General features: G+C 39.9%; 1 protein-coding gene across 1 annotated transcript in view; it reads left to right on the top strand.

Annotated features, from left to right (window-relative positions):
• The window catches only part of LOC104076161 (protocadherin-15-like), a 127414-nt gene that overhangs the window by 27656 nt on the left and 88080 nt on the right, over positions 1 to 11678 (top strand). Inside the window, exons 4-5 of the mRNA XM_009576928.1 lie at positions 5700 to 5840; positions 8095 to 8207. Coding sequence (XP_009575223.1) covers positions 5700 to 5840; positions 8095 to 8207 — 254 coding nt within the window. The remainder of the gene's footprint in view (positions 1 to 5699; positions 5841 to 8094; positions 8208 to 11678) is intronic.

The raw sequence follows: 11678 nt of genomic DNA, 5'->3' as shown, positions 1-11678 counted from the left end.
GCGTTTTTTATCTGAACCCCGGATTTTTCCTCCCCCGCCGCTCCCCCCGATTCTCTCCCCCATCCCACTGCAGGGGGCAGTGAGCGAGCGGCTGTGTGGGTTTTGGCTGCCTGCCGGGTTCAGCCACAACATCTTGCCCCATCTTGAATGGTTACTTTACTTTGAGCGTATTACAAAGAACATGTGCAACCACCTGTAAATTTTGGTTTTAGCATCGCTTTCCAATTTTTTTCGTAGAATTAACTTTACAAAATTTGCCTTAGTGAACTCCTCACAATGCAAATTATTCAGATTTGCATTGCAATCTACAGATGGAGATAATGTATTAAACTCCTCACCAGTTTCGTATTTTATCTATAATACCCTCAGAAGTTTTCTGACTTCAGTCAGAAAGTGGCATTGAGTACAAAGAGACTTGGTAAGTAAGTCTGTATTTATTATGCTACTCTTCCATACTCGTACTTAGGGGTAAAATCCAGGTCGTTTACCAAATGCACATCTGGGATCTTCATGAGTAGACTGCAAATGAAAGTGAAATGCATTTTTTCATGCTTTTCCCAGGGCCAGATCATTCTGGTTTTGTATGTCTGTTACCCATTTGGATAGGGGAAGTAATGATTCCTAGCTTCCTTTTGAATTGCTTGCAGAAATATACATGAAAACATACAGAAGTTATTGTTGTGTTACACCTCTCACCATTTTTCCTGGCTATATTGCATTACAATTTCTCTGCAACCTATCTATGCCTGTTGAGAGTTACCTCAACAGTGCGCACCCTCCACGGCCGCTTTGCCCAGGGCCTCCGTGTGCAGCTTGATCATCTAATGTAAATGCTGGGGACATTTTCATAGCTGTCACCTGTGTCACAAATGAATGTCGTTTCCCCAGAGCAAATGGAAACTTAAGGAATTAGGCAGCAATAAAAGAAATAATTGAAGCTGGATGAGCTTTAGATCTAAGTTTCATGTTAGTGCTCTAATAATACTCTCAGGAAACCTTTGCTTCGAGAGAATGAACGTGGTTCCTGCCAAGTACAATCCTTGCTCTATGGCTTATTTGAGAATATTATCTGCTATATTTGAGTTTTGCTGTAGACATAGGAATGCATCTAAATTAATTTAGAACAGAGGCAATAGATGATTAATATTTGAGATAATTAAAACTTGCTTCTAAATAGATTTCCCTGGGAAATCTCTCTGGAGATTTTTCTAATTACATTGGTGCCAAAATATAGTAAATAAAAAATAAATCCCTGTTTTGTAATTTTCAGAAATGGCAGGAGAAAAGTATACTTGATAGTCATATCAGGAGCAATAACCTGATGAGATTTTTGTTTATTTAATAACAAATTACCTAGTGTGCGCAGGTTTAGTGATGATGATAGCTTTTAGTCTTTCAAGCAAATGTGAGGACCATTACTCTGAAACCAAGTAGAGTGGATTTCAGCAGGTAATTTCCTCTTAATTATAATGTTGAAGAAAAATGACTGAATCAGAGAATGCCAGGGGGAAAGTTGTATAATCACCTCTGTTATGCTGTGATCTCTGAAATTTCTCATGTTTTCAAGGATTTGCACTCTTTAGTGTGCATGGTCCCGTAAAGTGCTGTTAACTATTGACATCGTCTTTCATATATTACTTCACTAAACACCAAAACACATCTGGCAGACCCAGTTCTGAATTGTTAAAGCCGCTGGCTTGCCAGCGGCACTGGAGCGGTATACTGGCTAATAAACCCTTCACGGGCTGGATTTCCTTGGAGGGCTCAAAGAGGCAACGGCCTCATCGCTGCTGCAGTTAAAATCATCCAGAGGAGCAGCTGTGCAAGTCTCCCCAGAAACTCTGTGAATGTCTCGGTTGCATCCAGCCCTGTCTCCCTTCTCTTTATGTGCAAGGTGTTATGTGCACAGGGTTTTATGGGGAGGAAGGCTGTGGTGGCCTGGCTGCCTTGTCCTCTGTCTTACTCTTTTAGTATTAGACTTAAGTATTCTTGTTCCTTTAACAGCTGTAAAATTGATACCACGAATTAAATTCTTACAAGCTACCTATAATTTTTAATTCAAATAAATATTCTTCGCTGAAGGGTCACTTTTCTCACATTGAAGCATGGTTTATTCATTGAATAGTCCAACTACTCATCAGAAGTTAATGTGGCAAAATCTGACACCATCTTATACAGCTCTGTAGCATGCATTAGCATGATGTAAAACACCTGTGCTAAATTCATTCCAGTAAAGCTTTTAGTTTAGACTATGTATTTTGACTGAGCGTTTCAGTGCACTTTTGTTGTATCAACAGAATGTTGATATGATTTAGTGAGCTTAAACCACTTTTGCAGCTGTTTCTATTGCTGTTTACAAAAGTAAATTTCCTGCTTCCTTGTAGTTAGTAGCTGACATGGTACATTGAATATATTCTTAATAACAACAAAGCTGCTTTAAACACATTATTGAATACAGATGAAAATTACCAATTCGCTATTAATGAAACTGTGGGCTCTGATATTTTGTCTGTTTAAATACAATGTAAAGGTCAAAACCGAATCTGAGGTCTAGACTCAGAGGCATTAAGAAACTGAAATCATACTGATGATAGGACCTGAGTTTCTAAGTGCTTCTCTGAATCTACTCCTCAATATATTTAGCAAATAACCTAGTTTGAATTTTGGGAAATGTCCCAAGTGTCTACATATCCAGATAACAGAGACTTCGGTCTGCTGAGAAATCGTTATGAATAATCGACATCAGTGTGCAAAAACCCTCTTTCTTTGCTTTAAACGTCTTCTTTGATGCCCCTTTTTCTTACGGCTCTTTAGTGCTTAGTTTATGTTCATACTGGCTTCATTGCTTTAATAACCTGCTGCTACATCACCTTTTAACCTTTGAAAAGAGTAGATTACTATCAATACTAGTGAAGGGGCACTCGCTGAGAATGGAAGTAACCTGTTAAAATTTAGTGTCTCCCAGACATTCCCTGTAAACAGTCGATGGTACAATTCATCTCATCTGAAAAGAGATTGGGTGATTTCTGCCAGAAGTGTCTGCTGCTTTTAAGTTAGACGGGTGCCAGGAACCATCCCACCGCTACCGGAGAAGCTCCTCCGGGCGCACGTGAGAAAGCGGCTTTTGCAGCAGAGCCTGGGGTGCTACCAGGGAGCAGTGGGACTGTGGAGATCCCAGGGACAAGCATTGTCACCCGTTTTGCTTTTTGGGACTTGATAGATCACTGTCGTGAATGCGTGGTTTAGAGGCCGCTTAAAGAATCACTATCAAAGGTATTAGGAGAAAGTTGTTTTAATAGAGGTTTATAAAGGTGCGACCTAACAGAATTCAGTGGCAAGGTTCACTCTATTACTTATTACACGGATGAAACATATAAAGGAAAATAATCTAAGGGTTTATATCTTAGGGACGATATGTGTTTAGCAGCACTTAATCATCAACTAGTCATTAACAAACTTTAGTAGCACTTAATCATTCACTAATTTAATATTTATGAAATAAGTGTTAGTAGAGTCTGCTATAATCACGACTTAATTATAGATTACGCTTACTATTAGTCCACAGATACAGACAGACAGAAATATGTGTATATATATGTACAGAAGGTATACCTGTTAAAAATTCCCCTTGATTTCAGTGAAGAAATATTCACGTTGAATTGTCTAGGCATTCCCTCTCAACGGGCGAAGGGTTGAGCTTTGAGGAGTGAAGGGGTTCCGCCCAGGCCCCGTCATCGGCGATGGTCCTCCGAATATCGCAGAGTCGAGAGGTCGCGAGCTCCGAGAGGCTCCCACCCAGAGGGAGATGCTGGGCGCAGCCCGCTGCGGTCCAGGAGAGCTCCAGGGGTCTCACTTAGGAGCACCCTTTATAGGTTTGCAAGATGGTTGGCTTTAGTCTTCCATAAATTTCCATCCGCGCCACAGTCCCAGGTGGTAATTACTAAAAATTCTCAGGGTTTCAACGTTGTTCTACTTGACGCCTGGGCCGGGCAGTGGGGGTACGTTCCCAGCCTCAGCCATGCAGTTTCTGATACGGTCAAGGAGCGCTCAACCGCCAGGCTCAGTGCACCAAGGCCGAGGTTTCATGGGAATTTCTGAGATCAACAAGCGGCCGGGGCCGGGGGGGGGCGGGAAATGCAGCACCACAGTCACGCAGGTCAGCGCAAGCTGCCAGGGCCCTCCTCTCTCCGACGTGGGAGCAGCCGCCTCTTAGGCTGTGCTTACAGGCATGGTGTTACTCCACGTCCTCTGAAGGTCCCTGGAGGGTGACTGCTGGAATGCGATCATTGGAATATAATGGATACTTTAAGAAACTTCATTCTTCACAATAAATGTTATTTATTTAAGCAGTTAGTGTTAAAACAGTTAAATCAGGTAAATAGCCTTCTGCTAGAAAATGCGGAGTTACTGATCTGAAAAATTCATCTATTATATTCTCTGGCAATGCCTCTTCTGATTCCTCTTTTATTTTGCTATTTTGGGGTGCATATGCATGTATACAATTTGTGACACATGCATGGGCTGTCTGTGCTTGTTCCTTGTCATTGAAACAGGGTTTGAACAGTGGGGAGGGTTCATTCCAGGGCTACTTAAAATCCGCTTGCAAAACCGCGTTTTCTGTTACCACTGATACGACAAATGTATTCTCCTTTTTGTTTTCTGACGTTGTGCTTGGAGCTGGCTCTGTTATCTAATAGTAAGTGGCGCTGGTAATGCTCAGCCTCCCGCTGCGAGGCAGAAGGCCTGTGTTACAGGTGGGGAGGGCCACAGGTGTCCGGGCACTTCACACAAGCTCTTGTGACCGTCTCAGCCCTGCGGAGCGGGGCAGGCCCACCTCTTCAGTGAGGACGGCGTGCATGTGAGCTTTTCGATTGTCATGCCAAAATTGCTAGACCCGTACAGTTCAGCTGCAGAAAGAGCATGTGTTGGAATATGTATGGAAGCGCTACAGGTCCTATAATCTCTGTATTTTACTTCTTAGAGATGAGGATTTTGAAATGTATTCGTTCTTCATCACTCGGCTTTGGTGAAGAGTAAAACCTTCAGATGCTGCTGTTTGATTTGTATGTAAGAGTCCATTTAGGCTGCATGGTGGGTTTGCCCAGGCAACCCTGGTGCTGTTTTCTTTTTGTTTCCTCTAAAAGAGAAGCGTGTGAATGTCACATTAGCTGGACTGTCCTGTATGCAGAACTATAGTCTGACTTTTCAGAAAATAATATAACACACATCTTTCCATCTTCAGCAACAAGACACAGTAACTTTCAGGACAAGCTGAATAAGTGTTGGAATTTTTAGAGTATTTAGAAGTTTCTTGAACTTCAAAGGAGTTTTAATAATATGTTAAAATATTTTTGAAAGGTTCGTTAACTTTAAGCCGTGCCCATCTTGTGTTGTTTAAACATTTCAGTAGTTACAAAACAGGCCACTGCTTCTGTCTGTAGTTAAGTAGACAGGTTTTTCAGCTCTCTTCTTTCCAAACCTCTGCTCATTTTTCTTACTGGACCTCTCAGATGTCACTGTAAGTTATTTTGGGGGGAGGCAAGGGGGATGCTTAGTAACAAACCCAGTTCTGAGGAAGGCAAATTGCAAGTTTTGTTTGTGATGGTCTGTTTACCAATGTTGCATTTTAATCCTTTACTAATTTTATGAGATGTGTAAAAATACAAAAATACGCAAGTTGCTTTGTTTTTGCCTTACAGGGCACACCAGCAAGTCGAGTCCGATACAAAGTAGATGTTGTCCAGTTTCCTTACAGTGCCAGCATTTTTGACGTGGATGAAAACTCAGGACGCGTAGTAACCCGAGTAAACTTCAATGAAGCGCCAAGTACAGTGTTTAAGGTATGAACTCATATATTGTCAGTAATGGAATTCCTTTTACCTTTGTGTTTCTCTGTGTTGCTTTATATTGCATAGAAAGATGTGAAATTTTTATTTTGTTTGTTTCTTTTCTTCCCTAATTTCTTCCTGGCACATCTTTTGTGCCTTTTTGACTTCAGAACGTCTTGAATGGATGTAATTGCTACTGCTAGGAGGGCAGAAGAAACAGGGAGGCAGCTGAAGGAAACCTCAGTTTTTGAAAATTACCTTGCTGATCTCTTTGTTTTCAACAGGGCCGTCAGCGTAGCAATTTTGTGAGGACTTGGTAGGAATGGCGGGATATCTTGTAAAGAAAGTTACTGCACAGTTGCATAGTTTGGGACTTCCTGTTCACAAGTGCTGTAATGTAAAAACATTGGCTTTAAGGAGACTTAAATTACTATTGTGTCGTTATTGTTCCTGAAGAGTCTCAAGTGTAGTTAGTGCGTTTTAATCAAAATCATTAGGACAGCTCTCCCCTCTTAAATCCATGAGTGGAGGGAGTAGTTAAAAATGAAAATTAAAGTGTGTCAGTAAGCAAAAAAAAAAGTATCTATAATATGTGGGGGTTTACATGTAATTTCCCTACTTGGAAACTGCCCACCTTTTGTATGGTCATTAAGGTGTGTTTTGTTTCTTCTTTCAGTTATTTATTTTTGAAATGAAGATTAAAGACGGGTTTATTTGCATACTTTTCCATTACGAGGAATAAAGCTGTCCACTGTTTTCCACTTCTGAGTGTCCCATCAAACACTACTGTGAATTTCAGTAGCGTTGAAATGCTGTCACTGTTTTAGGAACTGAGGACAGTGCTAATTTGAGTTCTTTTCAGTTTTTAAGTAACGAAGTAAAACTCAAAGGGGAAGAGAATTATCTTTTGGTTAACATCACCAGAGTGTAGCTTTTCTGTTGTTGCACTTTTTATTTTTACTTCTCAGTAATCATTTTGTGTGGCTGTTTTCTGAAGTTGTGATACATAACACACAGGTGATGTGCACGTGGACATGGAGCAATGTTTCTATATGAAGACTGCTCTATATTAGGACAGACCAATGGTAAATTTAGCATTGCTTTTCAGAAAATATGGATGCTTAGGGAAGAAGCACAGGAAAGACTCCAGAAATTAATGATGTGGAGACTTTGAGTTGGTATTTGCATCTAGACCATTGGGCTTGTATCTGCCACTAAATCTTCTGTGAATTTTCCCAGTCAATTTTTAACATACTCATAGTTTCCGCAATTACGATATCTTGCACTGGTGAGTTCCCTAATACATTGGCTGAAAAAAGTGCCTTCTTTTGTTTTAAGCTGTCTCTTCACTGACCTATTCTGAGAATAGCTTGGACTCGCAGAAATGAGTTGAAAACCCTTTGCTAGAATGAGGTGCTGACCTGCTCCATCTAGTGACCTCCTGAAATAAGGACAAATTTAGAGAGAGAGGAAACTGGAAAACTCTCCATTACTCCATCTTCAGTGGGCTGGTCTCTCATCCTTTTGCTAGCAGAGGGCTTATCTTTGTATGAAAGCTGAAAACAGGTGAACCTATTTGTCCCAGCAGGCAAGCACAGATTAAATAAACAAGTAGACATGAGTAAAGATCAGATAAGCAAAAGATTTATAATAGGCCACCTTTGGAGAAGGTCTTCTGGTCTTGTCTGTGTTTTAACATACTGAAGATCTCCTTTCTAAGAGGACTTTTTTGGAGGGGAGGTAATGTTAATGTTTTTGTTTTCATATCAGACCTCAGTTTTCAATATTAATGTCAGCAAACAGAATTCTTACCTAGCACTTTTTCTGTTTTATTGGGAGTTATAGCTGGTTTTTCAATAAAAATTATTCCACTGCATAAATGTAGAATTGAACTATATACTATTAAAGAAGTTGAAATTGTTTCTGGAGTTCTGAGTAAGGACAGTCTGTGATTAGATGTGAAGGGAATCCCCTGAAAAATGTACTTGAAGCTGGCAATGTGTTTTGGAGAGGTATTTGTAGAAGACTGTTGTATTTGAATTCCAGTTTACTGTGTTTCTGTAAATTTTCTGGCAGATGGTTCAACTTGTGGATGGCTGTCACCTTTTTCCTCTATGTTTTGTTCTTATAGACAATGTATGATTTACAGTGAAAGAAAATCTCATCCGACTTGTTAGACAGTGAAAATATAAGAAGTATTGTTGCAAGTTAACATAAAAAATGTTCTTGCCTATACTAAGAGAGTGATTTTCTGTATTGTTTATAGCTAGTGGTCATTGCATATGATGATGGGGATCCTGTGAAGTTCAATACCACTACCGTAGAAATTGCTGTGCTGCAGCCTTCAGTAATTCCACGGTTTACGCAGGATGAATACAGGTAAAGCATTTATTCATTCACGTTACAACTGTTAGTTTTTAAGTTGAAGTAAGTTCCTGTTTGAATGCCAGTCTGAGATACGTGGGCTACGAAAATACTCTATTGTCAGTGTGGAAGTGCTTCCCCTGCATATATCTCAACTGTTGTACCGTCTGCTGTTGACTTTGGCTCATGGAAGGAAATAAGACACAAAAATAAGGTTTGAACCAAAGCACCAAAAACCTTGTGTACTTAGAGCTGATAACATATTTATTGATGCTAACTCTCCTTTAGGAAATAAATTGGATGCTGCTCTGAGGAGAGAGCAGCTCAAGTCCACCAGAAGCATGACTGTGTGAAATTACCTACGGGACCTTTTTGCAGCACTCCCATTTGACAAAGTGAGGGTGGCAAAATACTTTAGAGTTGCTTCTTTCTCTTGGCCACAAGCTATTTGGCAGCCAGCCATTCCCTAATCGTATCAGATAGTGGTGCAACTTTACTGTCTTCACAGGTTGTCTCCAAATGAAAAGATCTGGCCTGTAGGTGACAATGACAGTGAGGAGAGGTTTGTTTGAAATTATCCTCTCAGAAGCTGTTGAAAACGTCGGTCATATGGATAAACAAAACATTTTGTGCACTGAAATTGTAGTTGGGATCACCAGGTCTCTAAGTTAAGTTTCCTCCAGTCTGTTTGAGTGTGTTTTGATCCTGTACACCATTCATGTGGGACACGAGAGAGTTCAGACTCGACCTCTTTGACATTAGAAGTGCAGATGATAGTTGTTATTATTATTACAGAGTCATGATTTGATAAAGTTTACCCTCTGACAATTTAATGAAATCAACCCCATTTTCTTAAAATGAAGTTAAAAAAAAAAAAAAGCGGTGCACAGGCTGATTAGCTTGTTAAATTTTGTTACAGAGAACATGTTCATAAACAGTTTGACATCTGTGTAATAATAGGAAGTGATAGGATCGATGCAACCAGCCTCCCGATATCAAGAAGTTACATCCTTGCTGCAATACGCGCTCTTGATTCCAATGTAGCAACATAACCAATATCAGAATATAATGGATATTGTACATATATTTTCAAAACAAAGTACTGCAGGAAATCAGAAAACAGAAACTGAATGTAGTATTTTTGGCTTCAGTAGACCCTAATGAGAGGACTTGCTCAGCTATTTTAAGGAGTTTAGACAAAAATTCATGTTGTGCATTCTATTTTTCCTCATGATTAGAGTGTTAGCATTTTGAAGAAATACCTTAAAGAAATGAAAAATAGCAAAATACTGCCAGTCCTCTACTAATTTTGTATTTAGTCTTGAAACAAATACGAAATCTGAAGGAATAGTGCAAAATTATAAACTTTGCATTTAATGATAGTGCAAATGATAATCCTTTGCTGAAGGATTTTTCTTGAGAGAGATTTTTTCCTGCTGCTCCCTGTATTTTCTTAGCTATCTTCAAATGTATGAAGTGTAGTTTACATAATGTAGCAAAAGGTAGTCCTTTAAATAAAAATGTTTCCATTTGTTACTGTAATTTCAGATATCATGTCAGTGCATGCGAATTTTGAATAATATTTAAAGCCTTTCTGTAATAGACTTAACCTTCTGTGTTACTATTTTCAAGAAAAAAAATGAACAGGTCCTATATGCGTAGCTGTGAGGAGAAAAAAATGCATAGCTATGTTTAACAGAAGGACATGAAAATATCGTGCTATGAGACCTTTCCAAGATAATCCATGTTTTGGGTAAATTACAAAAGCTAATTTACCTAGCCTCAGGAGCCAGCCAGGGGGCTGGAGCTGCTAAAGAGACTCTTCACTGCTAGGGGCATACTTAGTAATGCACTTTGTTTCCTTTTTCTTTTATAACTTTACTCCGAATGACCTTCATCTTTAAGGAGCTTGTTCTTGAATCTTACCTGGTGACAAATGTGATCCCAAGCAGTGTGTTTTGGGAGAGGCTACAATGCAGCCACGGTGCTAGACCACTCAGGCCACATCCAGCATGAGTCCAGCCTCAGGAGTACTTGGAGCACGGTGCGGTCCACCTCTGCGAAGCAGAGGAGGTATCTTGCAGTTCTCAAGTCAACCAACACAGCGTCTTTGTTTGCAGGGTTGCGAGGAGAGACTTTAAGGTTCAGGAGCACAGGCAGAATCTGCATTGCCTTCTGAAAAATGAACTGAGCTCACACTTCCTGAGGCCACCTTGAGCTCCAGTTTTATCCCAGGAGATGGGAACTTCATTTCGCTACAACGAAGAAAGCTTACAGTAAAAAGTGGCTCATGTCCTCCAATACCCTTAGATGACAACTGAATAACCCATGTTATCTTCTCCTCCTTGCGAACTCATCAGGATTAGCTGAATAGCCTAGTTTCTCTTTCCAAAGAAATGGTGCTACTCCATTCTTGGTCAATTCTTCGATGCACACTGTCGTAAAAAAACTCTTAAAATCTTTTGGGGGCAGCAAAGGCAGTTTCTCATTTTCTTCAGTGTCAGAAATTAAATGAAAACAACCCCATAACTTTCTGATTCAGCTCTGAGACTCTCTCAAACATTTTGGAGCAGGACTAGTTTTGATTCCTAAGGTTTTCGGGGATTGTCACACTCTGCAAACTGCACTTTGTATTTGGTTTCTTGACAGTGATGCAAGCTGAAACTGGCAGGTTTCATATAACCTTATTTTTCAGTTGACATAGTATATCTTTAGGGTAAATGTCAGCACAGAGTAATGGTGCTGCTTGCAAAGTGATGAACTGTTGGATGTGGATACTAGAATTTCTGAAGGATTGAGAATTAGTGGCTTTAGAGTGGATTAGTATTGATCTTTTCTTGCATAATTATCATAATCTGGATTATTCCAGCCTTGTTTTCAAGCTGTTTTACAAACTTCATTTCTATTTAGAAAAAGGTCACAGTTGAACAATTTTACAGAATAAAGCTGCCTGCGCAGTTGCAGCATGTATTACAAATCAGAAATAAATACAAAAAATAGGAGAGAGGGGACCAGATGGCATGATCAAAAAGACATAGCCGCGTTAGGCAGATAGGGAGATAAAAGCGCAACTCTGCCTTGAGCTGTTGGTCTGGCAGCTCTCTGCTCTGTCAGAAGTATACCAGTGCATTGGGGTCTCTGCTTGGAGTCCTGTTCATACTACGGGAGGCTTTTGATTGATTATTATCCATGTCTTAAAGTGACTTCCACAGGAGGCAGCAGTCAAGTAGATGAGAGTCAGAGATTTGCATTTTATTCCCTGGCTCTCCCTCTGCATTATTCCATAATTTGGGACAAATTAATTAGTCTCTTTTTCTCCTCCACCTTCTTTGTTTGGATTATAAATTATACTGGAGACTTCTGAATGCTGCTGCTGCGCTATACATATAAAACAGCAAGGGGAAGCTAAGAGCTCTGAGAACCATAAATACAACATGGAGCAGTTGCTTTATGCCAAGTGAGTGATAAAATATAGTTCCTTCCCAA

The sequence above is a fragment of the Fulmarus glacialis genome, unplaced genomic scaffold, assembly GCF_000690835.1.
Source record: "Fulmarus glacialis isolate BGI_N327 unplaced genomic scaffold, ASM69083v1 scaffold3464, whole genome shotgun sequence".
Taxonomy (NCBI): Eukaryota; Metazoa; Chordata; class Aves; order Procellariiformes; family Procellariidae; genus Fulmarus; species Fulmarus glacialis.
The sequence above is the reverse complement of the archived record's forward strand: the minus strand, read 5'-3'. Positions and strand labels throughout refer to the sequence as shown.